General features: G+C 37.5%; 4 protein-coding genes across 7 annotated transcripts; 1 reads left to right on the top strand and 3 right to left on the bottom strand.

The window, feature by feature from the left end:
- LOC306878718 (zinc finger CCCH domain-containing protein 10-like) lies at positions 1-6,762 on the bottom strand. Of its 2 annotated transcripts, XM_079431219.1 has the most exons (4): positions 6,615-6,744; positions 5,565-5,691; positions 3,808-5,081; positions 1,545-2,626 (listed from the first exon to the last, which is right to left on the bottom strand). In XM_079431219.1, the coding sequence occupies exons 3-4, from the start codon at positions 4,936-4,938 to the stop codon at positions 2,120-2,122; spliced, it is 1,638 nt and encodes a 545-aa protein (XP_079287345.1). In that variant the 5' UTR covers positions 4,939-5,081; positions 5,565-5,691; positions 6,615-6,744; the 3' UTR covers positions 1,545-2,119. The 2 variants fall into 2 exon arrangements, with proteins under 2 accessions (XP_079287344.1, XP_079287345.1); XM_079431218.1 differs by lacking the exon at positions 5,565-5,691 and having other exon boundaries at positions 1-2,626; positions 6,615-6,762.
- A 566-nt stretch (positions 6,763-7,328) lies between these two features.
- Positions 7,329-9,363, bottom strand: LOC306878716 (cytochrome c oxidase subunit 6C-1-like). The gene is made up of 4 exons (XM_079431215.1): positions 9,304-9,363; positions 8,731-8,844; positions 8,265-8,401; positions 7,329-7,439 (listed from the first exon to the last, which is right to left on the bottom strand). The coding sequence occupies exons 2-3, from the start codon at positions 8,833-8,835 to the stop codon at positions 8,276-8,278; spliced, it is 231 nt and encodes a 76-aa protein (XP_079287341.1). The 5' UTR covers positions 8,836-8,844; positions 9,304-9,363; the 3' UTR covers positions 7,329-7,439; positions 8,265-8,275.
- A 463-nt stretch (positions 9,364-9,826) lies between these two features.
- On the top strand, positions 9,827-13,572 carry LOC306879516 (mitochondrial import receptor subunit TOM34-like). The gene is made up of 8 exons (XM_079432520.1): positions 9,827-10,199; positions 10,305-10,441; positions 11,396-11,495; positions 11,575-11,727; positions 11,872-12,029; positions 12,106-12,253; positions 12,380-12,506; positions 12,959-13,572. The coding sequence occupies exons 2-8, from the start codon at positions 10,312-10,314 to the stop codon at positions 13,058-13,060; spliced, it is 918 nt and encodes a 305-aa protein (XP_079288646.1). The 5' UTR covers positions 9,827-10,199; positions 10,305-10,311; the 3' UTR covers positions 13,061-13,572.
- Positions 13,573-14,462: 890 nt separating this feature from the next.
- On the bottom strand, positions 14,463-22,230 carry LOC306879159 (14-3-3 protein beta/alpha-A). 3 transcript variants are annotated; one of them, XM_079431938.1, is made up of 6 exons: positions 22,008-22,230; positions 19,295-19,595; positions 18,546-18,669; positions 18,161-18,324; positions 17,284-17,379; positions 14,463-16,281 (listed from the first exon to the last, which is right to left on the bottom strand). In XM_079431938.1, the coding sequence occupies exons 2-6, from the start codon at positions 19,586-19,588 to the stop codon at positions 16,225-16,227; spliced, it is 735 nt and encodes a 244-aa protein (XP_079288064.1). In that variant the 5' UTR covers positions 19,589-19,595; positions 22,008-22,230; the 3' UTR covers positions 14,463-16,224. The 3 variants fall into 3 exon arrangements, with proteins under 3 accessions (XP_079288064.1, XP_079288065.1, XP_079288063.1); XM_079431939.1 differs by having other exon boundaries at positions 21,956-22,128; XM_079431937.1 differs by lacking the exon at positions 22,008-22,230 and adding an exon at positions 21,714-21,916.
- Between the last annotated feature and the right edge of the window lie 513 nt (positions 22,231-22,743).

Below are 22,743 nucleotides of genomic sequence, written 5' to 3'. Positions count from 1 at the left end.
ATGTTAATGCACCACCGAATACACCTAAATTCATTTATGTCCGCACAAATAATTTTACTCCAGACTTAGGGACAATTCAAGGCATGTTTTGTTAAAAAGTTCAAACTCAAGGATAGATCAGTACCCATTGTTTGTGACCCAGATGCACTTTCAGAAGAAGTAAGTCTCACACTTTATATATTTTTATGATTATTTGCAAATCACCTTTGCTCTTCCACGAAAGAGAGGGGCGGGGTGAACAGAGCTCATTATCATTTAAAGGAACACACCCCAAAACGAGCCGCTGTGAACAGAGCAAGGTAAAAACTGTGTTGTTTTACAGGACCACTGAGGAATTTTAACCAAAGTATGTTGCAGACCTTTCATGAAAACCCTAATCATACCAACTTGTGGAAGATGGGGATCCAATGTCCCCTTTGAAGCACAGCCACCACAAAATCAGACTTACTTCGAGATAATTCTGAGGTTAAATACATATATAAAATCATAAGAATATTATTAGCATTATTAGATATGAATCTACTACACTGTCTGGGATCTAACAATGCCTTGGAAAAAACAGTTAATCTTAAAAAATTAAGCATAGCTATACATAGACCCATAAAGGAAATAAAAGAGTCATCGAATAAGCATTTTCTAAACTCCTGAAACATTGGCGTTTCATATTTTAGAGCAGTCACTGCAATTTATGAAAGAAATCAATTAAATCTTTATGTGGCAGTGTGTGTGAGAAAATCAGATGTAACCTCCTTTGTAATCCTTAACATTTTCATAATTAACTGTAATTTGATTACACATTTTTTCTCAGTAACTAATTACAATTACTTTTATTTTGTATTTAAATTACGTATTTCTGTTACATGTAAGTAGTTTCTTCCCAACCCTGTATAAAACACTATCTAATAGGTTGAAAATTAAGTTTATTGTTAGCTTCCAGTTTTAGCTGTATCCCTTCTAGCCACAACCGCTGAGATGCTCTGATACCAGCTCATCGCCTTCTGCTTAAAATCTGTATTCATGGGCAAGTATAGACACTATTCAGTTTGTCTGTTCCAGAGCATCCAGATGTGCTTGTGTCCTGCAGGCCTGATGCTGGTGGATTATCAGATTAAAGTTTGAGAACAGGTCAGATTAAATACACTTCTCATGCTCATACTTTTAGCATGATAACCCTAATAGTTAATCACTCAACCTTTAATTAATCAGAGAGACCCCCAAACCTTAAATACATCACAAGCAAACACTAAAAGATGACAGTTCACTTATGAGAACTGATTATGAGCAATAAAGTGATAGCTTTTCAAAAATCTGGGGGTTTCCAGATGCAAAACATTATAAAATGCTGTGATTTTACTATCTAACTTTTACATAAAACTGTCTACTCTGTTTTATTTGGGCATGAGGAAAATATTTTTAAACATAAGTGAAACAGGGATTTCTACTATATTATTTACACATATAGTTACACCCATATCCATCTGTGGTGATCTGATCATAAGTGAACAGGTCTGAGAGTGCAAACATCAAACTCATAACAGAAGTTTGGTTTGATAAGAAATATATTTTTTCATCAACATTTCAGAAAGATACTCACCAAAGATGAACATTGCCAATATTTAGACAGAAAAATGCAGTTATTTAGTTTCCAAAAGAAATAAAAAAAACGTTTTTATGCCCACATATGATTTGTTGTGTGGGTCAGATTCATTAATTTTGTGCAAAATCAGTTCACACAAAAGCAATTCACAAAACAAACTATTAAAAAAGGAGTCAAACTAAAACTGACAGCTAACAAGTAAATTCACAATCCTTCTGTAGTGATTAGCTGAATAGTTACATCTTTCAAAATGAGTTAATAGATGTCCACAATCTCAAAGGAATCTTTCTTTCTGCTCTCTTAAAGGCAATCATCCGCTAAAGCGTGGCAACAAAACTGAAATATGTTTCAAATATTCACAAGAGGAGATCTGTATTTTGTCTATACAGAAATCTATAAGTCCCTTCAGTCAAAACAGACCCTTCACCTGAGAAACTTACCGTGTTATTGGTAAGTTAAGCAAAAGGGTGTTAGGAGAATTTCCTTGACTTGTGTATATATTGCTGAAAAAATCTGTTCATACTAATGAGGCAAGTTTGTGATCCTCATACTCTGACTGGCGATGGGATACGACACCATCGGTGTGGTCGCATGGCTCATCGTGATGCCCGGCAGCGGTTGTGCCATCGACACAGCGACCGGTGCTACCGAAACCGCAACAGGGGCCATGGAAACAGGTGGAGCCATTCCCTGGGCGATAGTCTGAGCGAGGGCGGCAGAGATGGGGTCGGGGTTCAGATGTGGAGGGGGTGCGGTAGGGGGCGCCGCGTTGGCTTGAGGGGCGGTCGGCGCTCCGGCCGGGGCCACCAGATCCTGCTGCGTGACGGGACGGGGCTGCATACCAGCGCTGCTCAGAGTGGTGTGTGTCTGGGCGATGCCATGGTTGTAGGAGCTGACAGAACCAACAGGGGGCACCAGACTCTGCTCAGACGGAGCTGGAGTGGAGGACAGCGTCATCACTTTAGCCTGGCTTCGGAACTGAGCGTTCTGCTCCAGGAGAACCTCGTTGGTGGCTATGAGATTGGACACCTGGAGAAAAACAGGAAAGATGTGAGTTTTGAGAATTTAACTTGAAACTTCACACGAAAGACAGGGATGTTGTTACAGTTGTCCTAAACTTAAAAATGATTCTGTCACTGACCTCAAGATAAAGTACAATTTGGAGATGATTTGCATGTTTTGTTTGCAGGATTTATAAAGGATGGGTCTCAATTGCATAATGCTTCTAAAAGACTTGTAATAGAAAGAGGTCAGCAAAGATATACTCTGTCATCCTTTATTCATGCTCAAATCATTCAAAATCTGTCTTCTGTGGAAATTTAAAAGATTATCTACTGCAGAATGTACAGTTTAAAGAGTAAAGTCAAAGATGGGACTGTCAATCTCCAAAAATGATAAAAACGTAGAGATTAATTCTACATCTGTACCTGCTATCACTAAACTTAAATCTTTCGCTAATGTACATGTAATCTTTTGTAATCAAAACTGAGTATTATTTTTTCACACTGCACATTATAATGTTATGAACCCTTAATTCACTCATAGCATTTAAACCTGATACTTGATTTTAGACAAAATACAGATTTTTAATATTGGTGCCTCCCCACAAAAACAGCTGTTTTTACTGTGAACTAAAAATAAAACAAAGTATAAAAATTCATTTTCATTTAGAAATGAACTAAATAAAAATAAATGATAACTTAAGTAATACAATTACTAAAACAAAAACGTATTACAAAAAGTCAAAATTACTAAAACAAAAACTAAAACTGAAAATATAAAATTAAAAGCTCTTTCAAAATATTAAATAGGCCATCTGTAATAATATATAAATAACACTAAAATAACACTGCAAAAAAGCACAATAAAAAAAGGAAGAGTTCTTTTGCTAGAAATCTCCTCGGCTGTAGTTCTCAAAACTAGATAACTACACACTGGGTTTGATGTGAAATGTCTTGTCGATTGATTCTCGTGTGTCTGGTCTTTGGCAAAAATATCAGGCACAATGCATCTTAAAGCACCATATATGACCAGAATGAGATTGGAGGTGAGATAAGGCAGTTTTTAGCTACTTTTTGTAATACTATATAATTTTTGCAGCCCCAAACTCAACAGAGACAGAGATGCATCTTCCTTTGTTTTCGACTGAAGAAAGGAAGGTTTGAAACTACATGAGAGTGAGTGAATGAGTACATTTAACATCTGTTCACCTGTTTCTTAAGCTCCTCCACTCTTTTCCTCAGCAGGGAGTTCTCCTCTTCCAGTAAGCGGTACTCTAACGGTCGGGTCGAGAGGGTGGTCTGAACCCCCAGGTCATAATGTCCACCACCGGTCCCATCGGTCAACCGCAGCCCCTCCAAACGCCGTCTCTTCAGCTGGAGGGCCGTGTGGTCAACAGGCACCTCCACTGGCCCCGCTTCAAACATGCCATTCTCAAACAGAGGGTCGTAGACAGAGCAAGGGCCCCTGTCATACCGCCGAAGACCTGCTGTTCCCATCGACATGCAGCTGCTCAACGAGGCCCCAACTCCACCCGACATGCCCTGCTCTCTGCAGCCACCCATGTTGGGACATCCCAGTCCTATGTAGTTACCAACACCACCGCCAACGAGACCAGACATCCCGCCGCAGGCAACGGCAACACCTCCTGCTCCACCGCCGCCGGTGTTCACCATCCCGCTGACGCCACCGGTGACGCCCATCATACACCCGACTCCACCCCGGGATGGGGCTTCATACTCATAATCCTTCCTGACATGCCGGAACTTGCACTTATTGCCCCGCTGGCACTCTCCTTTCAGGTAGTCCCTGCAAATAGGCACCTCTCCGCGGCTCAACGGAAGGTCGGTCGGAGACAATCCCAACCCGGCCGCTACCTTCCCCCTGAGCCGAAGCGGAAGCTCTCCGGTTTTCTTATAATAGTCCTCGTCCTCCTTCGAGCCGTGCACGAATCTGCAGTTGGTGCGCACGCACTCTTTGTTCTGATGGTCGTGGCAAAAGATGAACTCGTTCTTTTGCACGCCCAAATCGGGAACCTCATTGAAGTCCGGATGCCGGAAGCGGCAGCGCTTTCCACGCTTGCACACGTTCCGCAAAAAATCCCGGCAAACGCCATCCAGTCCCAAACCGGAGCCAAAAGCGCCGTTTCCTAACGCCCCGCCGCCTCCCATTGCCCCGGGACCTCCGTTACCCCCCACGCAGCCCGCTGAGCCTCCAACCCCTGACGCTCTACTTTCTCCACCCGTCCCGGACCCTCCCTCGTCCCCGACCCCAGTGCCCACCCCAGTCCCACTGCCGCCCCCACCACCACCTGCCAGGTAGACGCTATCCCGGTCAGGCATGGCGCTCGGCCCAGCGGGAATAGAACGCTGCGCTCATGTGGGAGACAGAGAGATGGAGGTCGTATGAGAGTTCAGAGGTAGAGTGCAAGAAGAAGAAGAGCTCAGACTGTAGACGGATGCAGATCACAGATCCACCCGGGCACCTGTGAATATAATACAAATATATTATTCACATAAGTACCATTATATAACTGCATAAGTCATTTAAAACAATGAATATTAAACAATTTCTATATCTATTATTATTACTTGCAAAACTGCTTTTAACATTAATAATAAGAAATGTTTCTTGAGCAGCATATTAGAATGATTTCTGAAGGATCATGTGACACTGAAGACTGGAGGAATGATGCTGAAAATTCAGCTGCGCATCACAGGAATAAATTACATTTATAATATATTAAAATAGACACGCAGATAATTAAATAAATATTTTAAATAAAATATATAACCAATTATTGTGTTTTATTTTGAATTAAAATATTTATTTTAATTTTACATTTTATTATTTAATAAATTATCTATATTTTTATCTTTTCATCAACTTACGAAACCCTAAACTAGGGGTAGACAAGAGTGCCGGTGTCCTGCAGAGTTTAGCTCCAAATCTGAAAAAAAACCCTCACCTGCCTGTATCCCTATCCTTAGTAATCCTGAAGACCTTGATTATCTTGTTCAGGTGTGATTGATTAGGGTTGGAGCAAAACTCTACAGGACAGCGGCACTCCAGGACTGACGTTGCCTACCCCTGCCCTAAACCATAAAAAAAGACAGTTTTATGTCTATTCAACTTTTCTGCATTTAATTCAGCCCTACTTGCATCACATAAGAACACAACTTCCATTGTGTAGGTCTACCATTTCAGACTTAAGCATGCCATACATATTTAGCTTTTGAAACTTTACACTTTTTTAAAATTAAAGCTTGAAAATGATTTTAGCCCTTCATGATAACTAGATGTCATTCAACACCAAAAATAAAACTAGCTAATATTACAATTTCTTCAAAGCATTTATAAATCTTCCTGTAAATGCAAATCTTGATTCAACATTTAACAAAGAGCAGTTTGTTAAAGCAACTGAACTAAAAATACGATGATGTTATGGTTTTAAGTGGAAACACCATGTTTGTATTAACAGTATTCTCTGAAATACCATGAAGTAACACATGGTATATGAGCACATAATACATAAAAGGTACTATAATAGCATAATATGGCAATAGCATGGGACTTAAATGCATGTACACTGGAATTGACATGGGACTCAAAATATCGTAAACAACGCAAAACTTCAAACAATATTTTTTTTTTTTTGTAAATAAAACACTATCAATGCAAATGCAATTTTTAGCCTCGCATATAATATTTTATAAGATTATACAGTTATATGCAATAGTTGTAATAATTTCTGTTCCAATATTGCAAAGTGCTGTCATATAAAATGTGTAGGACTCCAAATACTTTACAACACATAACTGCATGTGTTACCTACAGAGTGTTACAGAAGTAACCTGATATTGTTGACTGGTTCGTTTGTACATTATCTAGCCTAAATATGCGATAATCAATATTTAATCCACAACAAGCTGTCCACTCTCAGGCTCTCTGGCCTGGATAAGGCGCATGTACAGAGCGCAAACACAACCTAAACCATCACTACTAATAAACAACTCACCCACTGTACACAAGCGGTCGTATCGGCGAGATTAATGAAACTGTAGTTGTACATTACTAATCGTACGCTTTAAGAATAAATTGGCCGTGAGAATGCTCAACTTTGTCCATCAACAACTTCCGCTTTTCTTGTTCGAAGCACTTCCTGTGCGGTAGTACACTGGGAAAATGCACGTCAAAATAAAAGACCTCTAATCAAGAAAAATAATGGTTTTCATATGGTTCACCAATGTGGTTTCAAAAATACCATGGTATTACAAAGATGAAAATAAAAAATATTGCACTTTGTATGCACCATAATAGTGGTATTATTCCATTAATAAATTACATTAGGGTAAACACCAACTGTGGATTTTTGTTTCCCTAAAAAGGTCAAAAGGACAAACAAATATGAAGCAACATCACAAACTTAGATTTTAAAAAAAAAATGTGAACATTTTATATTTTTCTTGAAACGGAGTTAAAAAAAAATACTTTCACCTTTGAAAATATTCTAGACATGGCAACATTACCACTATGTTGAGGTTAAACTTATCATTTGGATTCAAGTTTTTAATTTTTATGGTAATTACATAAACGATAGTTAAACACCCAACCTTGTCAATGATGCGAGTCTCTTTCATGATAAAACACATAGGAGAGGCATGTTGACAAGATATGACAGGTTTCAACATTTATTTTCATGTACAAGTACCAATAAGCCAGTACAGCATGATGGTTGTCAAGAGTTTATTTGTATATTAATAAGAACATCAGACATCAATGTTCATATCTGATCATCTTATAAAGATTCAGTTGTAGAGCAGGAGTGCAGGGGGAACATATCCTGTAAAGAAAGAAGAAAGTGTAAGTCCACAGGAAAGCACAGCAAAAAGTTAATATCACCATTCTTTGTACATTAAGAGAACCATTTTATATTCTAAATTTTCTGAAATGTTATGTTTAAACAAGCAAATAATGCATTATCTAATTATGTATGCACTAATTTGCAAATATTTCCAGAAGAGAAATCTGAATTTTGGACAAAGCCAGGTTCATTTGTTGACAGATTAGGGTTTTTACAGAGCGATAAAGGTTTTATCACTCCATAAATCAGAAAAATACTGTCATCAAACAAGCAATTCACCATGTTTTTAGAATAAAATGTTATACATCTGGTGAATAATCTATGAACAAATTCTGACTGCAAAAACCTTCACAATATAGATAGAAATAAAACTATAAATGTTGATGCAATAAGTACTGGTGAATTGGAGACTTGGACTTTTGGAAAATGGCCTTTGCAGATGAAATTGAAATCTATAAATGCAAATCAATAATGAGTAATAAAAAAAATTAAAGTGTAGTTTGAATGTTTTCTTTACACTTGTCAGAAAGAATACATTACGGAAGCCAAACAGCTCATAATTGACCAATGCATGAAAGAAAATTATGCTATTAACTGCATTTTTAAAATTATAGTCAGGGACAAAACTTTGGATCAGTTTTCCATGAACATCTCTTGTTTTTGGAGCATTCAAAGCTTGAATTTTAGCCAAAACTGGTTCATATTTATTATTATTATGTGAACAGCGCTGCATTAAAAAGGCCAAAGTGATGAATGAAAATTATTACAAATAATACTGATATATGCATTTGAAGAGCCACTCACAAAACAGTGGTTTATTTTCCAGTGGGTCTGACACTTTCAAAGATACCAGCTTCCCTCATGGCACTGAACTCCTTCATTGAATCGTAATGTTTGTAGAAGTCAGCATAAGCCTGTTTCCTGGGCTCTGTTACGGTGAACTGCAGAAAGACACAAACTATTTCTCAGATTCAAGAAAAACTGTACATGCTAGCTTGCAAAAACTCCTTTGCCCAAAATTAAAAAAAGAGGATACAACTAAATATACAAATTAGGGATCATCTAATCAAATTTCAATTTAATTTGAATGACTATTAAGGATAAATCATGACAAAAGTGCTTGTTGATGTGGGAATTTTAAAAAAACATTTTGACCCAAGCAAGAGATGAAGTGCCAATCACAATTTTAAACAGCACCAAAGACCACAAAGCTCTAATATAGTATATATGACCATAAAAAGATTTGATGGATTAATACAATAACACTGACCTTGAAGGCGACTGCTGCAACGAGGGAGAAAGCGAATGCGATGGGCAAATGAAACCTCAAACGCTTGGAAAGGAGGCCTCTCATTGCTGGCTTTTGAAGAGACATTGTTGACTTCTAGAAGCAGAGGACAATAATGGACATTGATAAAATATACTTCTTACACTCATAGTCAACCCTTCAGCACAGCTACGTGCTTTTCAAGACAAGCATACAAACAGACACCATTACATTTTTAGATATTGTTAAAATGCATAAGGTTTTATATACAGATGTGTTCTTTTGGGCAGTTGTAGATTTTAGCGGTTTAGCTAATTTGCATATCATGTCTCTAGACGTGAAAAGCCAAATTTTCTTTTATTTTAAATATTAATAATTCTGATTCATATCATGGAGTTGAGACGATCTGTATTGCTAACACTAGCTAGCAATGACCGCCAGCGACAAAACGGAGTTCAAAAACGAGGCACGTTTAGCTAAATGGAGATTCTTATTTAGTGTTATGAAAAACATAACTTGATATTATTGAAATTTATACAGATTTCACCATAGAAGTATAGCAAGCTCTATATTTACCGTTTAATTCACGACCTTCAGCACGCACATCCGGTTACTCAGACAGGAAGTCGTTTATGTGGCCAAACTACGGAAACTGACGAAGGACAAACACAGCGGGGCCGATTAAGACAAAGGAAAAAACATATGTAATATATGTTTAATAAAAATAGAATATTTATTTATTTACTTATTTATTATAAGCATGAATTAAATTTGATTTCTATAAAACATCTCACACGGCTTAACTTACAACTACTACCACACATTGTACTTTTATTATTTAAAGAAATAAAGAATACAGTGGTTTATTCGTTGATAGACTAAGACAAAACATTTATAAAATAAAATTAATTTGCGTTTTTTAAATAATCAGGTTTCGATGGATTATATACCATTGCCTTTTTTGTCTTGTATTTTTATTGCTAATTATTTTACTGACTGTATTAAAACATTATTTAAAAGAAAAAAATCTTAACTGATGCGTTTTAAAATAATGAATGTTACTGGTTTCACGAACATCTGGCAACCAACTGCTTGTGTCGGTTGCCATGTCGCTGTTTTATACTCGACTTTTCACTTATTTATTCGTCAGACCACGTTGCTAGGATTTGTTGCTGGATCTGGCAACACTGGACCCATCTTGATCTTCAAATAGCAGCAGCACAGATCGAGAGTCAGCCGCTTGAGTGGAGAATTGAAACTGAAATTCAACCCGTTTCTGCAGAGCCTCAGCCGGTAAAACGTGCTACTCATCCCGGCTAGCGCGTCTTCTAGCTTGTTCTAGAACGAGGACTAGTTATCTCATCTAGTTCATACAACTGGTAACTTTAAACAAGCGGAGCCGAGTTATCACCAAAGCCCTTCCTTCAACGTTTACTTTCCGGTTTTTCAACTTCAGACGTGATTCTACCGCGGTAACTTTGTTTTACACTAAGTTTATACGTCTCACAACAATTTTACTGGTGTGTAATATTGATCTCAACAGCACTTAAGGTTCACACTGCCTTTGATCGTTACAGTATCAACATGCCTCATAAGCGGCGCTCGCAGTCGTGGACGGAGCTCAAACAAGCCGGTAACGAGTGCTTCAGAGCCGGTCAGTATGGAGAAGCCGTGAACCTCTACAGCCAGTCCATCCAGCTGCTGGAGAAGTCTGGTAAGGGCAGTCTAATGTACTCACATTTCAAATATTACCATGTTTTTGTACATGTACCATCCCCGACAGCAAGCAGTGTTGGCCCAGATCCGGCCCACATGGATTTCACACGGGCCAGATTTGGGCCGGATCTGGGCCAACACTATGTTGCTGTCTGGGATGGTATCCTTACACTTACACGAATTGTTCCATGGTATTATTGTTCCTTGCAATACCATGTCAATACTATGGTATTACTAAAGTATTTCCGTAACGTGTGTAAAGAGGGTCATGGGACCCCCAAATGAGTACTAGGGGGTCAGTGGAAAAGTAAATTTAAAAACATACATGCATACCTTTTAAATATATAATGCATATAATAGTACAGCACTGTAGAAATTTCCCAAATATTATTTTACACATATTCTGACTGCTTAGCTATATATCTATGACATATTAAATTCATAGCAATACTAATAATAACAGAAAAATACATGAAAAAATGTAGTGGTTAACATTAATAAAGATTTTTTTGTTGTTGAAATTATACATTTAATAGTACAGCACTGTAGTGAGTAGTAAAAAAGGGGATATAATAGGAATATTTTACAAATGAGTTTACACACATTTATATTATTAATGTTCATATTATAGATACAAATATATAACTACCTAGGGGTCCCTTGCATGGTTATGAATTATGATTGCATATCCTTTATTATCTCCTTCTTTATCATCTGACAGAACCATGTTAGAATCTGATTGTAACATCATGGTAATGTCAAGTCAAATGCTAGGAATACCAGGAAGATTACATATGTTTTTGAGTGACAATGACAAGAACAATAGAGTCGTCATACCAAACAGGAAGATAAGAAAGTTGCAGAGCAACGGATAAAGAGAAATGGTTCCTCAGACTATAATAGATGTAAGGGAACTAACGTAAATAAAGACACATCAATATTCTGTTCGCAGGTCAGAAGAACAAGGAAGATCTGGGTATATTGTACTCCAACAGGGCCGCCAGCTACCTGAAAGATGGAAACTGCAGTGAATGCATTAAAGACTGCACAACGTAAGTGCAACAACCACAGGTGAAAAAATGGTTTAAGTGATTATCTTCAGTGTTAATAATCTTAATATGTATCTTTCAGGTCTCTTGAACTGGTTCCGTTTGGATTTAAAGCTCTGCTTCGTCGGGCGTCAGCTTATGAAGCCTTGGAGAGATACAGACAGGCGTATGTGGACTACAAAACTGTTTTACAGATGGACTGGAACGTGCCGGCTGCTCACGACGGCGTCAACAGGTAATTTTGCCTGACCAGGATCCAGAATTATTATACATGTTAATAGAGAATGCAATTATCAACCGTATAATAGAGGTAATGCACAACATACAAGCATAAGGATACAAAAAATGTTACATGCAACACATCGCTCCTTCCCTCCAGAATGACCAAGGCTTTGACGGATATAGACGGATCATCTTGGAGAGAGAAACTGCCTCCGATTCCCACCGTTCCGATGTCTGTGAAAGAAAGCCTGGCGCAAGCTGCCAGCTCGGCCCCCAGCCCACAACAAAACAGTGTGATTGACAACAAGAAGAAAGGTATTTGCCTGCGCCGTACTGAGCGGAGCCAACATACTTCGCTTCAGCACTTGATTTTCAATTGTATTATTTTAAGCACCAGGACCTGAAGCTGCTAAAAAGGCCAAGGCTCTGAAGGAAGAAGGCAATGAGTTTGTGAAGAAGGGCGAACACAAGAAGGCCGTGGAGAAATACACGCAGTCACTCGGTCAGGACCCCACAGAGGTCACAACCTACACAAACCGGTAAGAAATGGTACCAGTCATTATGCTGCCAAATGTCAAGGGTTCCTATAGTTATGGAAAATTCATTTCAAAACTGGAAAAGTCATGGACTATTTGATAATGCGTGTAAATCAATATTGCTTGTAGGGCTCTCTGCTATCTGTCATTGAAGATGTACAAAGAAACCTTTAGCGACTGCGATGAGGCTCTTCGATTGGATTCTGCCAACATTAAAGCGTTTTACCGCCGTGCCCAGGCAAACAAGGAACTCAAAGTAAGTTTAATTCAGAATAAATTGAAGTTCATTGTCTTAGCTAAATTTGGTGAATTGGTTTATGAATTGTAATTTATTTTCCAACTGCTTGTTTTTCTTAAAAAAACAACAACACTAGCTTTTCTTTTTATTATACAATTAACAAAAAGCAAAAAAGGCCTTTTAACACTAGCTTGTTCTATTATTTTTCTATTCTGTTTTATATATATATATATATATATATATATATATATATATATATATATATATATATATATATATATATATATATATATATATATATATATATAAAACTTGCTACGTGTACTGCGTTAAGCTCACTCAGACTTGTCATAGCACTTGCAGATCATTGCTCTTTTGTTGATTTTGATTACTTCCATTGTCCTCATTTGTAAGTCGCTTTGGATAAAAGGATCCGCTAAATGACTAAATGTAATACATTTTTTCCCTAGAACAAGAAATCTGCTATTGAAGATCTTAACAGTGTGCTCAAAATTGAGCCAAACAACATGGCAGCGCAAAACCTATTGCAGGAAGTACAGAAGATGAAATAACCATGAGATTCATGTGATTTTAATGTTTCATTGCACATGTAACTTACTGGCTCTTTTTCAGACAAAGTTTTAATTAATCACTTTTAGTCTGACTCAAAAAGGCAAATAGAATTAGGGCTGTGTTTTCTACAAACTTTTTTTTTTTTTTTTTTTTTTGCTCAACTAATTAATGTTTATATACATTTGTAAAGACTTGACACCTGTATTGATGTTTCATATCGCATTTTGCATCAAGACAACGTAAACGGGTCTTTATTTAAATAATGTGCTGTATGCATCTGGTAATAAAGGAGAATGTTCTGGAATATTGTAACTTTTCATCCTGTAAACTGGCAGATGTAATGCTATGATCAGTGATATTTTTTTGGTAGGAATTAGTTATACTAGAAAGACATAAAACAGTAAATGCAATGTATACAGGTAGTATAACTGTGAATTACAGCAAAAAAACTCTACCAAAATATATGCCGTCAATGACCAATTAAACATAAAAGATGAGTTATCTGAACTGTAAATATGCCTTAAATTGAATATACCTTTTGCAAACAAGTAATTTTAATCACAGTAGTCAACTTCAAATGTTACTTTAAATGGGTTTTGTTTGTACAAAACAAACAATCCTTTTTCTGAAGTAATTAACAACATGCCAGACGACTGAACTTCAGCCAAAACCCACTTTTAGTTCACCCAAAAATGAAAATATGCTGAAAATTCTTTCACCCCTCAGGCCATTCAAGATGTAGATGAGTTTATTAGAACAGAATCTGAGAAATGTAGCATTACACCACTTGCTCACCAGTGGATCCTCTGCAGTGAATGGGTGCCGTCAGATTGAGAGTCCAAACAGCTGATAAAAACATCACAATAATCCACAAGTAATTCACACCACCCCAGTCAATCAATATGAAATAGACATATGCACAGATCAAGCACCGTTTACAAGCAAAAACAGACCAAATGAGTTCTAAACAAATGACAGTGGGTATGAAGGACTTATTTTAGACTCATATTGTGACCAGAAGCATTGGTTCAAAGCACTTTGATGGACAAAAGAAACGCACAACTTTTCGCTTCACAAGATTACGATGTTTTTATCAGCTGTTTGGACTCTCATTCTGACGGCACCCATTCACTGCAGAGGATCCATTGGTGAGCAAGTGATGTAATGCTACATTTATCAGAATCTGTTCTGAAGATGACGCATGATTTCCTGAGGATGAGTACATTTTCAGCAAATTTGACTATAGCTATTCCTATAACTTTCATGGAACATTCCCTTAAATGCTTATTTATTAGGCATAAACATTTACACGCCATTTAAATCTTTATAGAAAGAGTGAGAAGACCTAGAAAACGTGCTCAATTGAATGAACACCACTACGAAAAACAATACAGCGCAATTTGGAACTGATAAAACTTTTATTTCACTTTAAATTGTCTTTTACACTTTCCTGATTATAACATGTAAGGTGAAACTAGAACTGTTTTAAAAGACACACAAATCTAGTATTACGTCAATAACCAGGTTATTTTTTTTGTCATTTTGTAAAATTTTTTCTTTTCCTTAAGCTAGTCTAAATTTTCACAACCACGTGCGCGCTAAGCAATGAAACTGTCACAGAAGCTAACTTCAGGCAGAATACTGGTCAGTAAAAACAAAGCAATTGGAGATACCAGATATACAGACAGACTCGGCTCCACATTCACTACTGTATTTTTTTTTTGTAATCAAGCGTAGAATAACTGCCATTTGTTCAGCTAAGGGGAGAGAGAGATTTAGTCTTCAGTGCATGAACATTGTCTTCAGCTCGAGACGGATGATTTCTACACCTAAGTGGAATGTTATGGTGATGTGACAAGGTATTGTGACACTGAGTGAGTGGCTACCCCTCAAAAATTGCTTCAGGTCCTTCAACTATTTGCCAAATTCGATTTCGGCTTGTGCGTCACAAACTTTGGGCCAGGACTTCAAAGCCTCCACTGGTCTGCAGCACTTTCCTGCACAAAATTCAAGTTAAATCCAGAATTTCTCAGCTGAACTGCTATGGTCTTACAGAAACTCCTCTCTTAGCAGGAACGAGGAGTAGTGAAGCTCAAAGTCAGTCTAAGGCCCCAAAACACCTTCTGATTTACATAAAGAGGGAAATGTCAAGCATCGACTTCTGTTTGTAAGAGGGTTGAATAACTAAAAAAAAAAAAAAAAAAAGCGTTTTTGCAAGCATTTAGTTTTAAAACAAATTTATATTTACCTCTGAAATGTTTACAATTTTACATCTTTATTAAACGGAAGTGATGGCAATATTACGAAAAAGGGAAAAAAATGTACAGAACAAACCAGGAAAATCGTTTACTGATGTCAAACAGCACCTTTATGTTGACTGCCTCCTTGACAGCACATTAGGAAACTCTCCAGTTTGTTCACAATAAGGTCTGTAATCGTGAAAGGTCACATACTGATGGAATGTCTTTAACTTAAAACTGAATATAGACATGGAATGGCAAACCTCGGGTCCCTTTTATCATCGTTAGCCGTGTATGCAAAATCACGCACATGACAGCAATAATAGTAATGCATGTTAGTCAGTGTCACAATACAGCCTGTTTTCATCCGTTCTGTATGAGATCGCAACAGAATTGTACTGCTACTCGTAACAAAACCGTTCCGATTTCCATTAAGCACAAGTTATCCAGGAGGAAAAACTAAACGTCACAGTGTTTGTTAAATTAATGGACTGTTTAATAACCTTTTGAATAAAACCAGCAATTGCCAGTACACTATTGGAGAGAAAAGACAGAGGAGGGGAAAAATGGGTGGGGAGGGACACTACAATGCATTATATCCTGCTAGACCAGAGAATATATACCTTTTAAAAATGTTAGGAGGGATTTTGGCAAGGGAAAAAAGATGGAAATTGTTTCCACTATCATTTTCTCGTCAGGGGGAAAATACAAACAGACATGTTTGAGACAAGTCAGCCTTGGAAAAACCAAACTTCACCCTGCCGCTCGTGGCTTCAGGGGTACAAACTGGTAGGTCAGGTACAATTCATGCTGCTCGTCATACAGAAAGGTGGATAAAGGTGAGGTGGACTGGATGGAGCAGGGAATTATGGGCTGTGTAAGATAAAGAGTGTAGGTGGATTTAACAGTGAAGTGCAACGCCTTTAGTTCTCGCCCTCGCCAGCATCCCCCTCATCACCCTGGTTTTCTGATGTCCACAGCTGCAGAACGAAAGAAAAAAGTTAAAATGATGCAATGATCAGGCCCCAAAATGAACTTTTTACCACACTGATCAATGGCGTAATGTTAAATATTTTTTATCTGCAAAATTGTGCTATTTATATTAAAACTACTGACTAAGACAGGTTTCTGGAGGTAAATTTAAGATGTCGAAAGTTAAATTCAACTTCTGACAAACATTATGGCTTGAATATTTCCGCTTCCAATATGGAAATAACTTTTACAGTACCTTCTGATCACACTGCAAAAAATATCTGTGATTCTAAATGACAAGTCTTATTTTATAAGAATTTGAACCGAGTTGTCAACAAGGATAAAAATCTGCCAATGGACTTAGAAAAAAATCTACTTAATTCAATGGGAAAACAAGTTTTAATACCACACTGACCAAAATGTGTTATTTTAAGCATAAACTGTCAAAAAAAAAAAAAAAGATATCTTCACTTTGCATCTTAAATGTATCTTGAAAGACAAAACTATACTAAGGAAGATATTCCCTTTTCTGCAGTGCATGCGATTTAAAACTTTATCATCAGACTTAAAACCTTGCTTTGTGGAAGAGCGCTTTAAGACTTTAAGACCTGCAGTAACCCTGCTAAGAAATTCATTTAAACAATTTTTATGCTAATAACTTGTAAATGAAAAAACTGTGCTAAATTAAAAAAAATGCTTAAATTGTTAAATATAAATTTTGGTAGATTATTGTACGTAGGTTTTAGGAAGAAAAAAAAAAAACTATACAAGATAAATCATACACGAAAATTGTTGTCAGAACAATGTGTCTTGCGCAAGACAAAAAAAGACATCTAAATGTTTTTGATGTTAATCACTCACAAAATTTTAGATTAGCATGGCTCAGATTATCGTTTTTAATTTAATCTGATCAGAAATCTATATAGTCTATTAATTATACATTGTTCATTTTAAAGGAGTGTTAAATGTTGGGCTCGGTCTACACCTAGAAAGCTAAAGTTGGTACTTACAGTGAGGTTGTCCCTTAGTAACTGCATGATCAGGGTGCTGTCTTTGTAGGAGTCCTCGTTCAAGGTGTCCAGCTCAGCAATTGCCTCATCGAAAGCCTAAGGTGAAGGTAAACATGAGGGTCAGCTCTGTTGTCTTCCTGTGCACTGGAAATGCACGCTCTACTATTCAGTATAAACTTATTTAGTTTCACATTCCAAATCGCTTTTTGAAGATATCCACTGAATGTTGCATAAATAAGATGGGATGAAATCTGAAAGAGTACACTGTAAAAAACAAAACAAAAAAAAAACAGCAGCTCTGGTTGCCAGAATTCTACCGTAAAAAATATGGTAAGAACATTTTCGGTTTTAACTTAAATTTACAGTTAAATACCGTAATTTCATTCATTGATATAACATTAATATACCAACCTATTGAAGTACTGAAATCTGTTTTTTACCTTTGAAATACACTGATAACCACCAAATGCAGGTGATGAGAAAGGCACATGATGAACCAAAGCCCATCACAAGCAGCTTTTATATAATAACATATCAAGTGCATAGTGTCATTCACACAAGCACTAAACACCATCATGGTGAGACTCATTAAACTGAAATATGCAATAAACATTAATTTAACAACATTAGATGTAACATACAACCCTAATAAACATAACTGATAAGAAGAAACAAAGAAAAAACATCAAATTCAAACAAAATTTGAATGCTACGCAGGGAATTCTGGGAACGCCAGTTTACGTTTTTTCCCTGTAAATTTGTTTGTACCGTTAACCATTTAACAGGTTCATCTTCACATTTTTTTACAGTGTACATTTGCGCATACCCAAAACAGAAAAAGTCAAACAAGCTGTAGATGAACAGATAATTGTCTAACCGTCTTTGCCAAACTGCAGGCCTGCTCTGGGGTGTTGAGGATTTCATAGTAAAACACGGAGAAGTTCAGTGCTAGTCCCAGCCTGATGGGGTGTGTTGGCTGCATTTCCTTTTTGCTGATCTCAAACGCATCCTGGTAAGCCTTCTGAGAGTTGTCCACTGTGGCTGTAATTTGAGAGGAAACAAAATCATATTCATGCCCATCACATCACAGCCTGAATGTTTCGATGCTTTGGCTAGCATCTAATTATTCACTCTTAGGACTAGACCTTAAACTTCAGCATTATCAGTTCCAATCATTTTCTATTAATCCATCTTCACTCTAATAACAGATAAATTAATATTTAGGCAACATCTTTCTTGCTTTATAAAGAAAATGGGCTCACTTTTCTTTGATTCTCCGGATGCCACCTCGGACAGGTATCTGTAGTAGTCTCCTTTCATTTTCAGGTAGAAGACTTTGCTCTCTGCCTGGCTAGCGTTGGGAATGAGGAATTTCTCCAGGAGACCCTGACAGAACAGAGGACAGACTGACATTAAGCTATGAACATTAATATTACATGAATAAATGAAAAGCACTGACCATCAAAAAAACTATTTTCCGAAAGGAAAAGTGTGCATTTTTGGATCCATCCTAATTGCATTTTTCATATGAGCAGTTTCATGTTACAAATAAAATTGATTCCTTTTGCTCTAATCATATAGTGGCCTGCCTTGCTGCCTACATAGGCAGCATCCTAAGTGAAAACATTAAATAGTTGATTGCAATGCTGTGCATCATTTCATATAAAGCTTTAAACAATGAATTTGACAAAACAGAGACAATGAAAGAGAAACAACACAGTATTCTAACAAGCATAAATATATATATTGCACATTTTTGGAATTTGAATTTCTGGAATTTAGAATTTTGGCCAAAAAGAACCCTTTTAATTCATGTGATACTTTAACACTATAATGCCTTAAAATGCTGCAGATTTTGAAACAGAGCATCTAATATTGCATAATATACATCAGAATAATATTTCTAAGTTTTTAATTCAGCTGTAATTCTAAATTTTAAATTAATTGCAAATTAAATCAGGTGGATCTTCTAGAACTGTCAAATGTTTTCTTCACACATCACGTCTCTCACCAGCACGTCGTTGCAGATGTCCTGAAGCTCAGTCTCGATCTTCTCACGGTATTCACGCGCCATCTGCTGTTTCTTCTCATTGCCCTCCGTTTTCTGCTCGATGCTGGAGATCACGCGCCAGGACGAGCGGCGGGCGCCCACCACGTTCTTGTAAGCCACGGAGAGCAGGTTGCGCTCTTCGTTGGAGAGCTCAACGCCGCCCTCCGTGACGGCCTTCATGGAAGCAGCCATGTCATCATAGCGCTCGGCCTGCTCAGCGAGCTTTGCCTTCTGCACTAAGTCGCTCTTGTCCATGATGCAACTACAAAAGTAGGAGACAAAGGTACAAAATGCATGTTGGTGAGCTACTTTTCCTTTTACTATAGTCTGTACGCATATAATAAAATTAAGTCAAGTTTATAGAGTCGCTTAGTGAGCTTGGCTGACCTCCTTTTGTTGTAAAGAGGTCAACTTTCAAGTTGGTGCTTATTTTGACCTGCACCAGATACTATTATTAAATTTGGGACTTACGAAGATTTAAGTCATACTGAAGGCTACCCATGAATGATTACGTAAGAGGACCAATGCAAAGACACAGCTATGAAGCGGCAGTCATTCAGTGACTGTCTCAAAGTGTTTATCTCAATGCATTCATCATATCAGAATCAAAGACATCAGTAAAGTCTCATTTGAGGTTATAACACTCACTGATGTTATGACAATACAAGGGGATTACCTGAAACCAGTCTAGTTAAACAGAACTTTAAGACTGATTAATTGACTAGTCGGCTTTGAAAATAGGCCGTTTTGCACACTAAAATAGCATTCACACTAGTCTTCAAGCAAGCAAAATTACTTCAGACCCCACAATAATGCAGCGTTTGTGTCTGAATTGAGCTCCAATTCAGATTCTCTGCTGATCAACCATCTTTTTGCTACAACTAAAATTCACCAACGGTTAAATAAATGTTCTAAAAAGCGCATCACATATCTTAAAAAAAAAAAAAACTATTTAAACTTGTGAAAAAATATATAAACACTTTAAACAAAAATTAACTTTGGGGGGTTTATTTTGCCATATAACTGTTTATAAAATATGATCATGCATTTCTGCATAACAAACCAGGTTTATGTATACATAAGTAGTGCTTAATCTAAAAGACTTTTTATTTTGTCCAATAAGAAATATATGCACATCATAACATATGGTAAAAACCTTGCCATTAACCATTTCTGAGAAATACATAAATACTGTAAATAGTTTTATTTTGCCTTGTGTTTTTTTTTTTTGCCATGCATTTTAATGCATAATTAACCAGGTTTACCCATAGTTATTGGCATAATCAGTGGTCAACCTAAAAGACTGGTTAACCTAAGTTTAGATCAATAACAAATATATGACCACCATAACACTTGTTTTACTTTGATTTTACATTTAGTGTCTAACAATTGTTCTTTGCTGACCAAATGACATAATCAGGCTGTATTTTTAGCTCATAGTGCACAGTGGTTTCAGGATTTCTGAAATATATAACCCAAATAAAAAACTGGTCAAAATCATTTTCTAACACACACAACTGTTTATCCACCTCTATTATTATATAATATCCGGTCAAAGTCTAAACCAAACCCAATAGATCACCTATTCTAAATCACATATAACCCCAGGTGTCTGGCTCCTGCTTAATATTCCATGCATCCAAATGTTCTGTCTACCTTTGTGCAAGGTCATGGAATCCGACATAAAATCGGGATTCTAGCAGGCAACGGAGGGAATTTCAACTCTGTCAGCTATCAGTACGTGTGTAAGTGCCAACGCCCAGGAGTTGATGTCTCCGCCTGAACCCGAACCACAGGTAACGGTGTCAGGCGAGTAAACACAGCCCTTCCAGCTCCTGGAGACCAACACACATGTGTGAGTTTGCTAATCGGTTGCCAAATGTGAGCGAAGGCGGCTGGAGTACTAGTTAAAACGCATAGTTTGAACGGTTAGCAGATGACATAATCTGGTGTCGAACTAGATTTATTTACATAGGCCCTCACGACGCGTCCTGACGACAAGTCCGCCCTCCTTTGAGGTGATTGTTTCGCGATTGAACCGATCCCGACCCACTATATTATATCAATAAATTAACTCGAACGCATTTAGAAATACTAAAACTATAAATCTGAGTCGTTCAAAGCGCCTAACCTCGCTAATACTGCACTGCAGCATATTCGAGGCTCTTCGCTCAAGCTAGCAGCGTTAGCCACCAATGCAACGGCCTCTCACTAGCATTCCTCTGTGGAAGATAACCGGACGCGCCGATTATTCTCGACAAAGTAAATTTAACCGTTACTAACTGCAGTTCGTAAGCATTCGCTTTACTCCTCTGGTGTGTAATGCTATTAACTGGTTAGCCGGTTAGCTTTCACGACGGCCGGGCGTTGAATACCATACCTGGCCATTGCTCCCGTTCGGATGCGCGACGCTGCTTTGATTGCGCTCTTATATAATGAAAGTGCGGGAACGGTGCGCTTCTAATATAAATCGGACATAATCGGAAATAAATCGGCAATAATCGCTATTCATCGCCCGCCTCGGCCTAAGTCCTTGCACCCAGCCCCAAACCACAATAGACACCTTCCGCCATTGACAATGATGAGGGGGGCTTACATGAGCAACAATACAGCAAAACGCACCTGTAACATTCATAATATCAACCGAGCAGCCTTAACGGGCAACGTAACTCACATTTAAATATATTTCGAGTCCGGATTTGTGTCTGTTAACGATGGGAGTATCAAGCTGTCCTCCGTTGCGCTGCTCGGGGTATTCAGGGCAGTACCACTTCCGCTTGCGCTGACACTTCCGCTTCCTCTAAACTCCACCCCCCGCCAGTATCCATGGTAACCGCTGTTCGGGGTTTCCTACACCGTTTTACACGGTCCCTCACGTCACAAGGACCATGGTAACCAAAGTCGTGTTTGACGTAATTAGTCACCATAGCAACCGTTGCCGGGGGGGGGGGGGGGGGGATTTGTGTTGTAGCTATCACTTTTTCACACATAAAAGTGCAGCTAAAAGTGACAGAAAGAGTATATAAAAACATAAGAAAACAAGTTTAAATTTATAATTAAAACTAAAAAGAAGTGAAAATAGTGTCAAAAAACAAACTATAACTTAATAGCAATACATAAGTAAATAAATGTGTACTAAAATTCCCATTGTCAATGCCATTAGTGAGCTATAGAAATAGTGCAGAATATTAAATATCTAGGCTATTCCTAATTTGTGACCCTGGACCACAAAACCAGTCATAATGGTCAATTTTCAATAAATAAACGGAATAAATAAGCTTTCCATTGATGTATGGTTTGTTATGATAGGACGATATTTGAGGGTGCAAAAAAATCATAATATTGAGAAAATCACCTGTAAGTTCTTAATGCATATTACTAAACAGAAATTAAGTTTTGATGTATTTACA

Source organism: Barbus barbus (genome assembly GCF_936440315.1).
Source record: "Barbus barbus genome assembly, chromosome: 13".
NCBI lineage: Eukaryota > Metazoa > Chordata > Actinopteri > Cypriniformes > Cyprinidae > Barbus > Barbus barbus.
The sequence above is the reverse complement of the archived record's forward strand: the minus strand, read 5'-3'. Positions and strand labels throughout refer to the sequence as shown.

Coding starts and splice junctions, on each gene's coding strand:
- LOC306878718 (XM_079431218.1), bottom strand. CDS start 4,938: ATGCCTGACCGGGATAGCGTCTACCTGGCAGGTGGTGGTGGGGGCGGC. Junction 2,627..3,807: donor TGGAGGAGCTTAAGAAACAG/GTGAACAGATGT, acceptor GTTTTTCTCCAG/GTGTCCAATCTCATAGCCAC.
- LOC306879159 (XM_079431937.1), bottom strand. Junction 17,380..18,160: donor CCTGCAGTTTGGCAAAGACG/GTTAGACAATTA, acceptor CCTTCACCTTAG/GCTTTCGATGAGGCAATTGC. Junction 16,282..17,283: donor TACTAAGGGACAACCTCACT/GTAAGTACCAAC, acceptor TTCGTTCTGCAG/CTGTGGACATCAGAAAACCA.
- LOC306879516 (XM_079432520.1), top strand. CDS start 10,312: ATGCCTCATAAGCGGCGCTCGCAGTCGTGGACGGAGCTCAAACAAGCC. Junction 11,496..11,574: donor TGCATTAAAGACTGCACAAC/GTAAGTGCAACA, acceptor TGTATCTTTCAG/GTCTCTTGAACTGGTTCCGT. Junction 12,507..12,958: donor AGGCAAACAAGGAACTCAAA/GTAAGTTTAATT, acceptor TTTTTTCCCTAG/AACAAGAAATCTGCTATTGA.
- LOC306878716 (XM_079431215.1), bottom strand. CDS start 8,835: ATGTCTCTTCAAAAGCCAGCAATGAGAGGCCTCCTTTCCAAGCGTTTG. Junction 8,402..8,730: donor TTGCAGCAGTCGCCTTCAAG/GTCAGTGTTATT, acceptor GTCTTTCTGCAG/TTCACCGTAACAGAGCCCAG.